Below are 16,105 nucleotides of genomic sequence, written 5' to 3'. Positions count from 1 at the left end.
GAGGACTTATATTACCATGAGAACTCCCTATACTGGTAGGATAAATCTGAAGAACTAATTCACGTGCATTGCTAGACTCAATTCCCCTTGTCACATGAAGTATCAAACTAGTGTAAAGCACTTTACCCTGCTGTGGCATTTCATCAAACAACTTGATGGAATCAAGCTTGTCTCCATTTCTAACATATAGAAACACAACTGAATTCGTAAACATTGAATCCAATTGGTACCCATGTTGAAGTACAATCTCATAAACAAGTTTTCCATCATATTTCTCCATTGGAGTAATTAAACAAGAAGCAAGTATCTGAAGACAAAATTTAAACCTGCTACTAGTACAATAAGAAGACATCCCACTAACTATAAACCCTTTACCACGATCAAATATCAGTCGAGCATGACTAGTACCAGGTGAGAAAGCACAAATAGAAGTAATTAGAGTTAAGTGTATGAAGTAATATACCATGATAAACTTGATTGAGAAGGATAATATTTGATGCAAGTTATTATGCATACTAAACTTCCACCTTACAAACTGTCCAAGTACATCATCACAAATATGATTCAGTATGTTGAAGTCCTGTACCTCAGTGTCTGCCATTCCTTTACTTTGAGAATCCGCCAAAAAATAAGCTCCAGCAGTGGAGGGTTTACCTTCTTGGTAATCCAGAAACATCAAATTGGCTTTACCCCCATCAGGAAAAGAAGCAAATTTATGAGACGAAAAGTAATGGTAAATTGATGCCGATTGCTCACCACTGCGATTAGTAAAACTAGGGTTAACTCCAACATCATTAGATAACTGTAAAGCGATTCCCGAATTAAATATACAATCACCACCCTCAAACGAACTGCAACAAACATCACCCAATTCTCCCACTGAACTAGAATCATCTGAAGTTTCTTCCAAATTGTCATCAATTTCTTCCTCCACTGTCTTCAATTCTTCATCTGAACTTGAATCAATTGGAGATCCTTCAAGCTTTTCATCAATTAATTCCTCAATCAGCGTCACGTTCTTCAACACAGATCCAATCAATTCAAAGCTTTCCCAATAATTTGATTCCCAATTCTCATCAATTGATTGACTCAAATATATCTCACGCTCCATTAATAGCAGGTTCTTTGTTTCTGCTGCTAAATTTTTCTTGTATTTGGCTAGAAGCACATGAGATGGTTTCTTTTTAAAGCCCTTGCAATTACTTTTTGAACTTGAAGAACAGTAGCTAATTGGTCAGCTAAAGCCTTAAATCTATCACCATCATCCATGATCAATCCAAGGAAAGACCGTCTCTGATACCACTTGTAGTGATCTACACTACAAATGAATAATCAGGCTCAATCTACAGGATCTACACTGTGAGATTGAAGGGTAAAACTCCAAAAGAAGAACACAAAACCAAACAACAATTTCTATTTCATTAACTGAGAAGAGAAATACATCAGCCAAACTAAATAGGGCAACATCCACATGAACGTGCCACTCACACAAGTGAGACTAGAAAAACACTACCTAATGCTAAGGGTGCCCCTAACCCGATGGGTGCACATAACTAGTACATGGGACATGACACAAAAACAGTTTGCACCAAGAACACCGTTACTTTATGGACCATCGATTATAATTTCCCTACAGTAAAACACACAAATCGTGGAGGTGAAAACTATCAATATTAGCCACATCCCACACGTAGTTCATTATTCACATTTAGGAATGAACTGGACAAGATATCAGATTCAGTTTGTGCGACGTTCCAAAATTGATTCACCTAGACGAATCATTTAACCGAGTAAACTTCAAATCCGACTTTTATGCAGATCTCACCTCCTGTATGACTCCCCGGATCAGAATATTTCGTTTCAAATTCTTCAACAAAATCGGGTTTTCGTTTCCTATGTATGTGTAATACCGAAATTGTTCGGAAAACAGATGAACTACCGACGGTTTTCTGAAGGAAGCATGCAGTCATATACCCGCACTAGGCGTGACGTCACCGCAAGCTTATACGCCGTCTGCATTTGTGGCTTCCCAAGATCGATAATGTCTTCTCTCAAACTGTATGAAATAGCCATTTATTTAAATTCTCAAACAAATTTTAAGGTATTTCCACAAGCAGTTTCATATGGATTGTTTAGACTGATACAAAACAATAAACTTATACTGGACTAACCTTAGCCATTCACCTGTCTCCTTGGCATGCCTTTCCACAGACTTGTATAGGCGATCCAAACTATACAGCACCAATCCAAGCATGCATTGTGCATCTTCTCCCTAAACATAAAATTACATGAACGAAGAGTAACACCCATGCATGAATATTAACGATAATATAGTATATACGTTTAACTTGGTTCATATAAAAAAACTGTTCCAAGTTTAACTATCCAATTCAGACATTCTCTTCGTGTTCATCACTCCCATAAAGAAAAATCTTTACGTCAACATGAACAAACTATAGCTACCTCGTAACACACCAAGATAAAAGAAAGTACTGTTGCCCCGAAACTTTCAGCGATCTAGCTCCTAGGCAAATGTGCAGAATACACGCTGCATTTTGGTTGAATTTCCATTATTCGGCTGGATGTCTAGGCGGTGTCCAAGACCAAAACTTTAGGAATTCAAAAAGTTTCACATGTTTTTTCTTTTACAAACTTCGGTGAAGAAAATAATGATGTAGAAGAAATGAGAAAATGAGAAAAAGAAAAAAAAAACAGAGCAAGAAGAAGAGGAAAAAGAGATAAAGAAAGAAAAAAATTCTGGTTATTTAGACTTTCTTAAATGATTTTTTTTCTTGATAAACCCCAACTTATATCTAGTTTTATACACCGGACTAGTTTTCTAGGCATTAGGCCTCCTTGTCTGCCTAGTGACCACCTAATGTCTTCAATCACAGAAAATTAAAATCCATCTAGGAACGAGTATACAATTTTTTTAACAAAATCATGTATATTCCAAATAAACAGCTTCTTCTCTTATTTCTTGCTAAGCTAAGTGTCTGGCATTGCACTAACCTTGAAAAGATAAAATACTATATCATGATAATTGCCAAGTACGTTCAACCCTTACCTGTCCTTGATCCAAGCAAGTTTGGAATTGCATAATCCTTTTCTCAACCTCGACAACAAGCAGTCTCCTTTGAAGGCGAGCCATCCTTCCTCTACCTTCAGCTCGTTTGTCCTAAATAGATATTAGATCAAATGAGAAAATGCATACCACACCAGAACAATGCAATGATAGCAGTCCAAATCAATTACTGCCTGTCATCTGAATGAAAACAATAGACTTGACAGTGTAAAAAGCTTGTGCTGCATTAAAAGATAGCCATGATACATAAAAAAAACTACTAAGAATAACTTATACTAATTGCTATAGCACAATAACCAGTTTAAGGGGCTCCTTAGCATTTCTGGTCATATTCCTCATGATTCTGCATTGTACCTTTGGTAAACAATGATACACATACAGTGTCATATTCCTCATGATTCTGCATTGTACCTTTGGTAAACAATGATACACATACAGTACCACATTTGAAGTGCCGTTTTGTTGCTAGTACAAAAAAAAAAAAAGGAAAAAAAAAAGGGAAATAGGTAAATAAGCAACTACTAAATCCATATTGAAAGTTAAGCATGGTGAAACAATGTACGTTAGCACATAGCTCTGCAGCATTGCTTCATCATTCAGCTGAACAAAACTAATCATGACATCCGCTTACCATTATACAAGCACTTACATAAGTGGCAAACAGTAGGTGTATAAACTCTCTGGATCGTAATATCATACTATAAAATTAGTCAGGAAAATGGCAAGTGCAATATCAGAAACCATAGAGACTATGCAGCAAATGCATAAAAAGCACTCTTCTTGCGAAAATAAATATACAAGAAAGGGGGACACTTACAATGCTAAAATCTGTAGACAGCCATGACAGATGATAAATTGTTGTTATCAGAAACCATGATATCAGAAAAGACAAGAAACCATAGAGAAATAAGCTACTGTTGTTCGGGACGTCATGCACGTCCCTTTAGGAAAAGACAAGAAACTTTGGATTGTAAGGTTAAATAGTGTAGACAACCATGATATACGGCTAATATTTGTCTTGTGGGTTCTTTAATAGCAGAAAAACTTCCAAGTTAACAGTTCTATAAAAACGTTAGAGAAAGCGGATGTAGGAGTGAGTCGTGAAGAAGACTAGAATGATATAAAACCCCACCATTAATTTAAGTGCTCTATAATGGATCAAACAATCCACATCCACTTAAATCGAGCTCCATTTCATGTCAAGGGAACTCGACAGTCAACTTGAAGATTCTGCTAACCTAGTGGCCTACAATTATTATACACCTGTAACACCTCTCATCTCAAACATCAGACTCCCAGAGACACCAGCCCACCAAACATGTGATACTTGAGAAATTGTTAAAATCTAGGATGCCTCGGAGGGCAACGATTTTTAAGGAGTTCTCTTACCTGTTTATACCATGTGCGAACAAGCATAAGCAACCCAACGGAGAGAAAGAAAGCGGGTAAAGCGGCGAGAATTGCAAAGTTGATTTCATTTGCCTTCAGTATCTGGTTTAGGTCGAGCATTGCCCTGTTTAGCAGGAACAACCAAAATAAGAAACTTAACCCATCAAATTGATTTAATCAACTTTGAACTTGCGTCTCAATAAACAACATTGAACTTACGTCTCAATATCCAACTTCAGCTTCTGAATCTGCAATGAACAAAAAGTACAAAGTTTATTATGACCTTCATGTTAATCAAACTCAGAGTACCATGTCAGAGAAGGTATTGAACTATACCTGAATAAGCAAAGCACGAGCGATCTCTCCCCCAACAAAATTTTTAATTGGATGCATAAGATCCTTTTCATACCTTCATTGTAAAACAACGAAATACTCTTCAAAGGGGCAACGGATATGAAAACATTCAAAGACAGCACGTCATGGCATTTCCATCTCATTGTGCAATCTAGATGCAATTTTGCATTGTCAATTTCATGTCTTACCTTGCCATTACTATTTCCATCATTTCCTGATCTGATGCGTCTTGTGGAAACTCTTGACCACGCGTTTGCTCGCTGAATGTTAGCAGCATCCTACAAACCAAGAAAATATAAATTTCTGACATCCTTGAAAGTTATTGAATCCAGTTTATTTTACAGAGCATCCAGAACAACCCAAGCAGATAGAACTGTTTAAATCAACTACCTCTCGTATTCCTGAAAGAATCACTTCCTCTTATAACATCTAATACCTCACCCCATAGTAAAGAGGGAGAAATACTGCAGGTGTTGTAAACTACTAATATGGATCTCAAGTATCATGTTTGAGGCAAAGACTTCCTCTTAATGAAGAGATCCCTGGATCTCAAGTATCATATCTCAATGAAGTTCCTCCTAATACTTCAAGTGTTGTAAACTAACCTGAAGAGATCCATGGATCCCTGAGGGGTGAACTGTTTAGCATTACTATGCCTCATAACTAGGACAGTTATGAAATGATTTAGTTTTACAGGGGTCAACTCTGTTGTAATATACTCCGCCTGAAAATTTATAGCCCTTTACCTCTAGATCTAAAGACTCTATAGCAAACAACTAACATGGATCTCTTGAGGTTCATATTTTAATACTTTTACTGTGGAAGAATTCACAAGATATCAAGCAAAGCCTCTGCAACAATTTCATAGTTTGCATCACAGTTACCGGTATCAATAGTTTGCAAAGGTTCACCTATGTAGAGAATCTGAAGTTAACTGCACTTCTTCAAGCTCCATCACCCCCTTGTGCCTCCTCCTGAAGGTCTCGAAGAGCTCATCTCTGATGGAAAGGATCTTATGAACAACGGAGAGGAAGAGACCAAAACAATTAGCAAAAACTATATAAGATAACAGGCACGCCACTTCAGCATTTTGGTCTCTAATATTCTACGAAGCACATTATGGCAGAAGGAATTTGCAGAGCGGATAGAAACAACAGCAACATATACCAATGCTAAGGAAAATTTGTAGACTTGGTCCGAAATAAAATCATCCAAAAGAGAGGACCGGAAAATATACAGTGCATCATAAAGAAGACTGTATGGACCAACAACGCATAACATCCATTATGTTCCACAGTTGTCATTAGCAAAAACAATAAAGCATGAATACTAACATTCCGAAAATCTATGATATAGCTACTTCAATTTTTTTATTCTTTTGAAGGAAATAAACCTGTTTGCTTTGCAAATCATAACAGAGACAAATATTATGAGTAAGAGAGCTTTTACATCCTTTAAAAATATTTCAACGGAGTCCAACATAAAGCTTACCACGGTCACTGGTTAAATTATAGATTAATCTCACTAGATCAGATATAACACCAAAAGATCTGAGGTAACCTTGAATAGATCACCAGGATTAAAGAGTTAGGTTACTTCTATATGATGCGCATAAGGGAACCGCTTTGGTTAATGCCGTTATGAAATAGTTGCATACAGCCATAGATTGATTACTGATAAACATATGTACGCTCCTAAAATCAATTGAAGTCACACAAAAAAAGAAAGTGCACTTAAGAATCGAGCTCAGATATCATACCGGCTGTTCAACATGATCATTCCAGAATCTGACAGTTGATTCTTGTGCTTCACGAATCCAGTTATCAATGTCCGAACTACCTGCCAAACTGCTATGACGTACAAGCCATACTGAGCACACTGAAAGCCCAACCGCTCCGCATGTATAACCAAACCAGTGCAAAGTCACTCTCCTCGGTTTTTTGTTTTTGGAAACCTTTTAAGCAATAAAAGCAGGCAACAAATCATTATTAACATGTCCTATCAATTAAACGCACTCATTATTTGAGCACTCTTACGCCTGCCACATTTCTTTCCACCAGTGCAAAAAAGTAACTTGAATGCTTGGAGGAGAGCAATACTCCTAATACTAGTAAGTCAATGGAATCTGCTTGTTTTCCAAGAACAGGCCTAGCTACAGACTTGCGAGCTGAGCGGTTCTATGTTGTCAAAGGCGTCGCCTAGGCACCAAAGTGGCCTTATTCTGAACTTGGGCGCCACGCAGTGGGTAATGAGATGCCACTTTAAAAAGTGGCGCCCAGGCGTCGCCTTTCTAGGCGCTCAGGCCAAGGCGCCAGTTTGTTGGGCGCATAAGGGGCATTTTATGCCAAAAAAGGAAAAAAATATAGCCAAAATCTTTTGAAAATCTTTTTCATTAAGTCATACATTAATATTTTAAAACCCTAAACTAATTACGTTAAGAAACAGATCATTCCTAGCTGTTTTTGTTAATTACTTTAACAATAGTGAAGGAAAAAAAATCTTTTCAAATTTTTTGCAAATCTTTTTCATTAAGATTTACAAGCTAATATAAGAAATCCTAAGCTAATTATCAATTATGTCAAGAACATAAACCTATGTGGGAATCATTGTTCTACGCCGCGGCTTCGCCACGCCTCGCTGCGGCTCGGGATTTTACACCCGACGCCACGCGGCGCCTTACGCCCATGACAACATAGGAGCGGTTAAAATCAGTTATTTGGTCCTCAAATGCCAATCTAGATTTCCTATGAGGAATTAAATTAAATAATCGAACCCCTGAGCTTTTGAGTTTGAAGAGGCTGAGGCTATTAACGCAGAGAAGAATAGGACAGCTCACACAAATTTTTCAAAATTTAGGAAATAACATGATTTTGGTAGTAAGAAATTGATATGTAGTGAAGATGATTAATGGAACTTACAAGTTGAGTTATGTATGAATTAAGCTTATCAAGATTCTGATAGACCAAGTTGATAGCATCTCTGATCTCACAGTCAGTCCACTGAGAACCTTCCTGATTAATTTCAGGCAATTTCTCAAACTGCAAAGTGTGTGTGTTGTTCCCACCAACAGATGCAGATGAAACCCTCTGCGAGCAATAGCATAAGGAAAGGTTGAATATGGAAAGGGATAATATGAGGAATTAAGTAAGGCTTAGTACCTGAAACATTTCATGCTGCTGGTTGATTGATTCTTCAAGTTTTGATAATAAGCTATTAATGTTCACCAATAATGAAGGCAGTGATTTCTCTGGATCCTTGACTAAAGCCTCCCCGAAATTATCAACCTCCACATAAACCTATAGACAAAAATAAACTAAGTAGTGTTACCAAATATAAGAAATAAAGCTTCATATGTCCTCGTCATGCCTCCAACTGGTTGGCCAACAGCATGTGGTTAATCAGACACGGCACAGCACTACAGACATCAGTTCACCCTTAGCTCTAGCTTTTATCCAGGTCTCAGTAGTGAATTTGAATGAGACCTGAATAAAAACTACCGAGATCAAAGCGCACATAATAACATTGTTCCGGATATACAAACTTTACAAAACAAAACAACAATCCGAAGACAAATGTCTTAAGCATGACAACCATGAAAGCCTCACACATCAATACATCGCTACATTTCGATCAAATCAGCTCCTAAAATTTACTAAATGAATCTAGCCAGCAAAGGAAATAATTGGTTAATAGAAAGCAAAGAACCAGAACCCAAGTCAGATTGTAAATCAACTGAAAACCAATTAAGGTGCATCCGTGCATGTAATCATTGTGAAGATTGCTCAAACAAATGTACATGGTTGGCGTTGAATACAGTTATAAGTTTATATTATGATAAACAGAAGTACAACAATGTACTATAGCTGGCCTTATAGGATTATACTAATCATGCATATCCAGTGAGACGTCCAGAGTAAAGACAATGCCAGAGATGAACCACCGCATGGACAATGCCAGAAAACTTCATTATTTCACATAAACCGTTACCTTGAAGAGATTAATTTACTTCAACCAGTTTGGAGTTGTGCGTTTATATGAATCAATGTCTGTTGGTATCATAAGCCTGTCCTGTGGTCTGCGAAGTACGTGCCACTGAATGTCTATCTAAAACTAGCAATTTTTAACAAACAGGTTTGCACACGATTAGTTAGCATTGTTTTTAGCCAAGCAGTAATCATGATTAGGAATACACCAATCATGCTTTTCATAGGAATACACCAATCATGCTTTTCAGACTGATGAACCTTATGTGGTTGGTTGTGCTACACCTTCTTACAACTATCAGATAAGCAATGAACTTAGGATACAGAACTTCCTCTATGCGTTTGAATATTGCGCCTAAAGGGCACCATGACGACATGAGCAAGTCCTTGGTGGTGAAGGTCCATGGATGATCCACAAACAAAAAGGTACACACTGAAAAATATCAGGAGAACTACCAAGCTGAATATGTTTAAGCAATGATCTTAGTGAAAAAGCACAGCCAGAAGATCAACTTTGGATGTTTAAGTGACTGACCAGAACAAAAGAAGCAAAAAAAATCCATAGCTAAGGCAGTGTACAAACAGTAAACGATATCTTTCACTGATGAAACAAGATGAGAAGTACCTGCGAAAGAAATGTAGCCAAGCAACAGCGTAAGCTTGTTAAAACAGCTATCTTCTCAGATATCTCAGTAGCTGCAGAATGACAAAGTTGTTGCAAAGGAGAACCCTCCATAGAACATCCGCGAATCAACTGAACCGTTCCGTTGATAAAGGCACGTGGTCCTCTTTCAAAAACCATGAAGTATGCTTTTTGAGCATTTGTTCCCTAAAGATAAAACCAAAAAGAAGACGATTTATGAGCAACACATGCCGTTTATCATGATGCACTAAAATCAGTTTTGTTTTTATATTTTGAAACAAAAAATTCAACCTCAGCTTTCAACTGCCAAAACTGCAAACTCTTTTGGATAATATGCATACTTGAAAGGACATGCTCCAAAATATCATCCAAGACATCATAAACTCTAGATGCTTCAGTTAGAATTCTACACACAGACATAAACACGGAGTTAACACAAACGAACACATTGTACACTACACCGGGGAATAACTGAATAAAGAGCATTGCAATCTATCGATTGTTCTATTAGACAAAGCATTTTCAAATTTAAAGAAAATATCACCAAGAAACTTCTTATTTTGTCTTTTGACATTTATCGTGAAGGAAATGCTGTTGCTGAGAAAAAGAGAGAAACACTTACAGAGTAGATTCAAGTGAATTTGAAGGCAATGGAAGAGGAAGACCTGGTCTACGTCTCCAAGATCTAGACCGAGCAGTTCGATAATAGAAATTTGTAAATTTTGCGAGTAAATTGGAATCATGATGCTTAGAGGGAAACAAACCAACCAATCTTCTCCAAACTTGATTTGAATAAGAGGAGAAGAGGGTTCTCAGGTCTTTTTCTGGTTCGATTCTAGGGTTTCCAGATTCTATTTCCATGATGACTCAACTCTTTCTAACCCCTGCAAATAAAAATCATATATGGTCACCCATAGAAAGAAATAATACTAGTGCAATACGAACTCCGGAGCAAGAAAAGCCTATAACGCCTGCCACGGTAGGAGGGCCGACCAAAAGTCTAATATTTTAGTAAGGGCGATGAATTCGGTTTTCGAAAATTATGCCTAAAATGAAAGTATCACTTTTACTGAAATTGAGGGAGTGTGTCGTTTTATTAATTGCAAAGAAAAATTAGTTGATTTATAAAACAAATGTAACTTTTGTGGTGGTTTGCATAATGGTTATGTATTAAATTTTCGAAAATTGTGCCTAAAAGGATAAACACCACCGAACTTTTCGTAAAAACTCTAAATTTGATATTGTTGTTTATACTCATTGTGTATATCACTTTAAAATCTTTCGAACGAGATAAAATTTGTAAAATTTCAAGACATGGATATTTAGATATGTTATATTCTAGTTTGTACTCATTGTCCCTAAGACTACCACCAAAGTTCCAATCTTTCTTTTCAAATTGCACATTTGCGTTAAGCTTCATTAAAAAAAAAAAAAAAGAACTCCCTACCTTATGGTTAACACATATATCTTTAAGTTAAGTGTTTGAAATCAAAATCAAAACAAAATTTAGAGGGAGGAGAAGAAGAGAATAAAATTTGGGGAAAATTTCAAAACGAGTGATTCAAACAAGAGTTTTGATATAGGTGAGTCCTCATCTTCAAAATTCGATAACATATTAATACCCACCAACAACAATTAGTTTTATGTTGATTTTTCAAAAAATCATTAAATTTTTGTTAATCTCAACATAATCATGATGAACCTTACTATGATTTCAAAGGACCATATCCAACAATTTTGGTCTCCAATTTCATTAGCAGATTGTCTTTTAAATTGATTTATCTCTTCATGCATAGTATTCACTCAAAAGGGATCACTGAGAACTTCATCAACATTTTTGGGTTCCACTTGCGAGAGATAACATCCAAAATTCCAAATATTTCGAAATTAATTCCTCGTCTTAGCGGTGGATTCCGTACCTCCAATAATATTGTCACTATCATGATTCCTTTGAACCCACAAATGTCGTGGAGTGGCACGTTCAACATGAATACCCTTAGTAGGGATTTTCTCATCGTCACCAGAAATATCAGGATCGGTAACCGTTGGTACAACTTTCTCCAATTCTGGAACTTCTTTGACTTTCTCAGTTGTCTCCAATAGAGGCAACTCAGCAGGAGAGTCATCATGACGAAACTCTTTCAAATCGTCAATGATAACATTTGTTGATTCCATTATAACATGAGTTCTGAGATTGTATACTCTAAAACCACGACTGTCAGATGCATAGCCAAGGAAAATACCTTCGTCATTTTTTAAGTCAAATTTCCCTCTCTGTTCTCGGTCCTTAAGAATGTAGCAGTTACTGCCAAACACACGGAGATAATGTAACTTAGGTTTCTTACCATACCATAACTCATATGGAGTATTCAGGGTTTGTGAGAGTAAATACACACGATTGATCAAGTAGCATGTTGTGAAGACGGCTTCACCCTAAAATTTTAGAGGTAAGGTTTTGTTGTGAAGCATTACTCTGCCATTTCCTGTATACTTCTATTCTTCATTTCTGCAACTCTATTAGCTTGTGGAGTTATATGTGGTGAATATCGTTGAATAATACCCAGTCGGTTGCAGAATTTGAACACTTTAATATCCTTGAATTCATTTCCCCGATCGCTCCTTTTTTTTTAGTTTGCGAACTTATTCATTCTGGATTCTATTAACAATAATTTTGAACTCACTTAGGGTCTCATTCTTTGCCAAGAACGCGTCCCAAGTAAATCTGGTATAATCATCGACCATTACGAAAGCGTATTTCCTCCCTCCAACAGGAGGTTGTTGAATGGTCCAAAGAGATCCATATGAATTAAATCAAGTGGAGACTTGGTAGTAATTTCTCGAGATGATTTATGTGGAACTCTTACTTGTTTACCTTTTTGACAAGCTCCACAAACACCATCAATCTTACTAGCATTAATTTTGGGAACACCTCTGACAAGTTCTTTGTTAATGATCTTGCCAAGAATGAGAAAATTGATGTGACCAAAACGCTCATGCAAAGGATGCTTAGATTCCACCTTTGTCAGGTTGCAACAAAAACTAGACTGAGTATCCAAAAGATAACAGTTATTTTTTCCACGTATTTCCCGAAAAAATATTTTTCCAGACTTATCTTCAATGTCACATCCTTCAGCACTGAAGATAACTTTATGGCCTTTGTCACAAATTTTGACTAACAGAAAGAATATGTGCAGTCATACCTTTGACGTATCGTTCCCCTTTTGCTAATGTAGCAACAACTCCCGTCTCCAAATGTTACGGGTCCTCCATTAAAGTCACTCATATTCACGAACCACTAAATCACATGTCATATGTCGGCTACACTCACTGTCAAGAAAACATTAAAAGGGTGGTGTTGACTTTAAAGCAGAAGCTCTCATACTAACATTATTGTTCCTAAATGAATGTCTTGTTAGGTTTGTAAGACTTATAAGGTTATAAAAAAGTTTTATAGCTTTCTTGTTAAGAGTACTTGCAATCTTTAATTCCTTCCTGAACAGCTTATGTATATTGACAATGATTGAAACCACTACAAAATATACAGGAGCCAACAGTTTTCGAAGTAACATCACTAGACTCTTTCAAACAAACCTGAGTCACATAGGTTTTAACAAAGCCTAAGCCTCGTTTATCTCAACACTGACGACAATTCTTTAGACAAGAATTAAGAGACTTACTCAGATCCTTGGTAATATTGGAAGATTCAACAGAGTTCGAAATTCGAAGAGTTTGAGCATGAGCAGATTTTGAATCAGCTAGTTTTGCAATTATCTCTTTATTAATTTGAATCTGATCATCCAATTTTTACCGGAGAGTTTTTTCTCTTCCATATCCTTCTCGAAGACCAAAATCTTTAATATAAACTTCACAAGTGAAGTCGATCGATTTTCCTTATCAATCGTTGTTTCTCATGAAAAAGTTTTTCGATCATGTTCTTCAGAACACAAGAAAAATCATCATCGATGTTTTATTAAACACACTCGGGATCTGGTATAGTATGGTCTGGTAATACGTTATTGATAAGTGCATAATTCATATGATTTTAGTGTTCATTCCATACTTGCTTTAGTTATTTTTCTTGCATATTTTCGGATTATTACTCTTGTTTTCTCTTATTTGTCTCTATTAGGTGAATCATCCAAAAAGGAGCTACAAAGTGCTAAAAATAGCCAATAAGAGAAGTATTCCAAGTATCCAAGTGTCCAAGTCCAAGAGAAGTTGAAGAAGTGCGACGAAAAGGAGCAAAACGCTCAAAATCAAGAGACGGGCCAAAGACCAAGCTTAACTCATTCAAATTCAGAATTTTTTATCACAAATTTGGAGAGAATTCAAAAAGAATGAGGTCATTCCGAGTTTGGACGAAGAAGCTACGGCCAAAACGAGTTTTATCAAATACAGAAGACAAGCTTGTTCGCAAACTGAGTTCGCAAAAGGGAGCAACTGGAATTTCATTCGCAAACTGAGTTCGCAAACGAAATTCCCTGGATTTTATACTAGTATTTCGTTCGCAAACGTGGTTCGCAAACCATGAAGACCAAAATTCCCGAACTATTTTTAAGGTCTTTCTTTACTATTTTTCAGGTCGGTTTCCGGAACCGACTAGGATACTTAGAGGCCAAGCATTATAAACCTATATAAATAGGTATTAGGCCTTCCAAACAAGATATCACATCTAATATCATAATCTAGGGTTTAATCTACATCAAAACCTAGAGTTTACCCTTTAGGGGGGAAACCATCATTAATCATCTTCTTTGTAACATGAGTAGCTAAATCCTTGGTTGATTAAGGATGAATTCAATGTTCTAAGCGTGAAACTTTATTATTAATACAAATCTATTCGGATTTTTTATCATCATCGTTTGTTTTTACCATATTTAGGGTTTATGAGTGATTCTTAAATTGATTTGGAGTGCACGCTAGAATGATATATTGATCGTTATATTGCTAGTAGAAGTTAGGAGATAATTAATCGTCGAATAACTCTCTACACAAGTAGAAAACGCGAGACCTTACAGAGGGATTTTATGGAGCAATCGTGTGTAAAAATAACACCAGAAAGTAAACCTTGAGATAAGAGTTTAACTACTGGGATTAACCTAATTCACAAAGCCTAAAGCGTTCGATTGGATTACGCCTTGAGTGAGCTACTACTTGGTGGTTCAGTTGAACAGAATCTGATATTGGAGAGCTTCCGTATCCGTGGTTAAAGGAGTTTTGGGGATAGCACTGAGCTAGCTGCTATTTTACGGTTGGTGATGAATGGTTCTTACAAACTATAGATAAGTATACTAATCCAGTTTTCGCTTGGTAACAACGAAGGATTCATTTATCATCCCTTTCTTCTTATTGTCTTTTTATTTATCTTAAAACCAATCCCCCCCTTTGTTAGTTACTTTATTTTGCTGATCATATAACCTATCAATTACACAGCTCTCTGTGGGAACGATCCTTACTGTCGCTATATTATTAGTTAATTAGCGGGAAATATATTGATTAATTTGTTGAGACTACGACAACCCATACAAATTTTGGCGTCGCTGCCGGGTAGCAGATGCTAATTTATTTTTTATTTGTTTATAACTTGTTTTTATTTTTGTTTATAGATTTTTGTTTTTATTTTATCTTTCTTGTTAGTCGGCATGTTTCCTTACGAAAATAACATGTAAGGAGCACAAGATTACACATACAACAGTGGTAATCAATATGGTTTTCAACCTCATTCGTACGAAAACTACGAACCATCCAATGGGTATAATCAAAACTAATCTTTTGGCTATGATCAAATCCCACGGAACCTTACGGATATTCTCATACATGTCAACAACCTTATGACGGGCATGTAAGTGAAAAATCACGAGGATGGAAGGATAGTCATGCTTCTGATCAATTGTTTTCAAGTAATGTGCATATGACAAAGAGCTTGGAACTAAAAAGGTATGATAATGAATCAAGACCTACTCACCTTTATCGGGTTTTTCCTTCACTCTTTCCAAAAGAGGAAATTGCATAATGGTGGAAAGCGTGTTAATGTCAGAAAAATTTTTAAGCAACACGAGCAGCTAGAAAAAGCCGGTGCATCACAAGAGACTCTTAAAGAAATTAACAAGGCCATAGACATGGAATTCGAATGTTGTTGTGATGTTGACGATTTTGAGGTTGACAATGATTCTGATGAAGATGAACAACCTCTCAAAAGTCCTTGAAACAATGATACGATTATTCAAACTCCGGATCATAATAAAGATCCTTTGCCTATTCAAAAGGAGGAGATTGGGTATGACATATCTATTATTATAAATGGTGTAGTGTACTCAAACGAAGATATTATGAGTTGCATAAATGAACTGAATTCTTGGATGAGGATTCAGATTCCGATTACGAGATTTTTGAGGAGATGGAAATTGAGAATGAAACCAAATTGATTAAAGTTGTGGAAGACCCAATTGAGCTTGATTATAACGATGCTGAGATTTCGGTTGAAGCAAAAATTAAAAATTCGATAGAGGACCATGATACATTTGAGGTAAATAATACACTTGATTCAATTAAGAAATATGAGGATCTCGAACAAGGTTTGTATAATCCTTTGCATAATTTTATATCTATTTATCCTTTTCCTCTAAGCGAAGTCACTTCTCAAAGAGTTGT

The 16,105-nt window shown here is 36.4% G+C and overlaps 1 protein-coding gene across 2 annotated transcripts; it reads right to left on the bottom strand.

The window, feature by feature from the left end:
• Positions 1-1,396: 1,396 nt before the first annotated feature.
• Positions 1,397-10,412, bottom strand: LOC113310394 (protein DGS1, mitochondrial-like). 2 transcript variants are annotated; one of them, XM_026559062.1, is made up of 14 exons: positions 10,077-10,412; positions 9,746-9,860; positions 9,437-9,640; positions 7,987-8,124; positions 7,747-7,914; positions 6,588-6,782; positions 5,740-5,840; positions 5,017-5,106; positions 4,811-4,883; positions 4,694-4,722; positions 4,475-4,598; positions 3,068-3,178; positions 2,172-2,272; positions 1,397-2,056 (listed from the first exon to the last, which is right to left on the bottom strand). In XM_026559062.1, the coding sequence occupies exons 1-14, from the start codon at positions 10,313-10,315 to the stop codon at positions 1,936-1,938; spliced, it is 1,809 nt and encodes a 602-aa protein (XP_026414847.1). In that variant the 5' UTR covers positions 10,316-10,412; the 3' UTR covers positions 1,397-1,935. The 2 variants fall into 2 exon arrangements, with proteins under 2 accessions (XP_026414847.1, XP_026414854.1); XM_026559069.1 differs by having other exon boundaries at positions 1,929-2,056; positions 2,185-2,272.
• Between the last annotated feature and the right edge of the window lie 5,693 nt (positions 10,413-16,105).

This window comes from Papaver somniferum, chromosome 1 (assembly GCF_003573695.1).
Source record: "Papaver somniferum cultivar HN1 chromosome 1, ASM357369v1, whole genome shotgun sequence".
Taxonomy (NCBI): Eukaryota; Viridiplantae; Streptophyta; class Magnoliopsida; order Ranunculales; family Papaveraceae; genus Papaver; species Papaver somniferum.
The sequence above is the reverse complement of the archived record's forward strand: the minus strand, read 5'-3'. Positions and strand labels throughout refer to the sequence as shown.

Bases quoted from the DNA above. Each gene is read 5' to 3' on its own strand.
- LOC113310394 (XM_026559062.1), bottom strand. From the start codon at position 10,315: ATGGAAATAGAATCTGGAAACCCTAGAATCGAACCAGAAAAAGACCTG. The intron at 5,107-5,739 runs GTGAACCTTTGC...CTTGGTTTGTAG, and splicing joins ACTTCAGATTCTCTACATAG to GATGCTGCTAACATTCAGCG. The intron at 3,179-4,474 runs GTAAGAGAACTC...ATATCTATTTAG, and splicing joins TTCGCACATGGTATAAACAG to GACAAACGAGCTGAAGGTAG.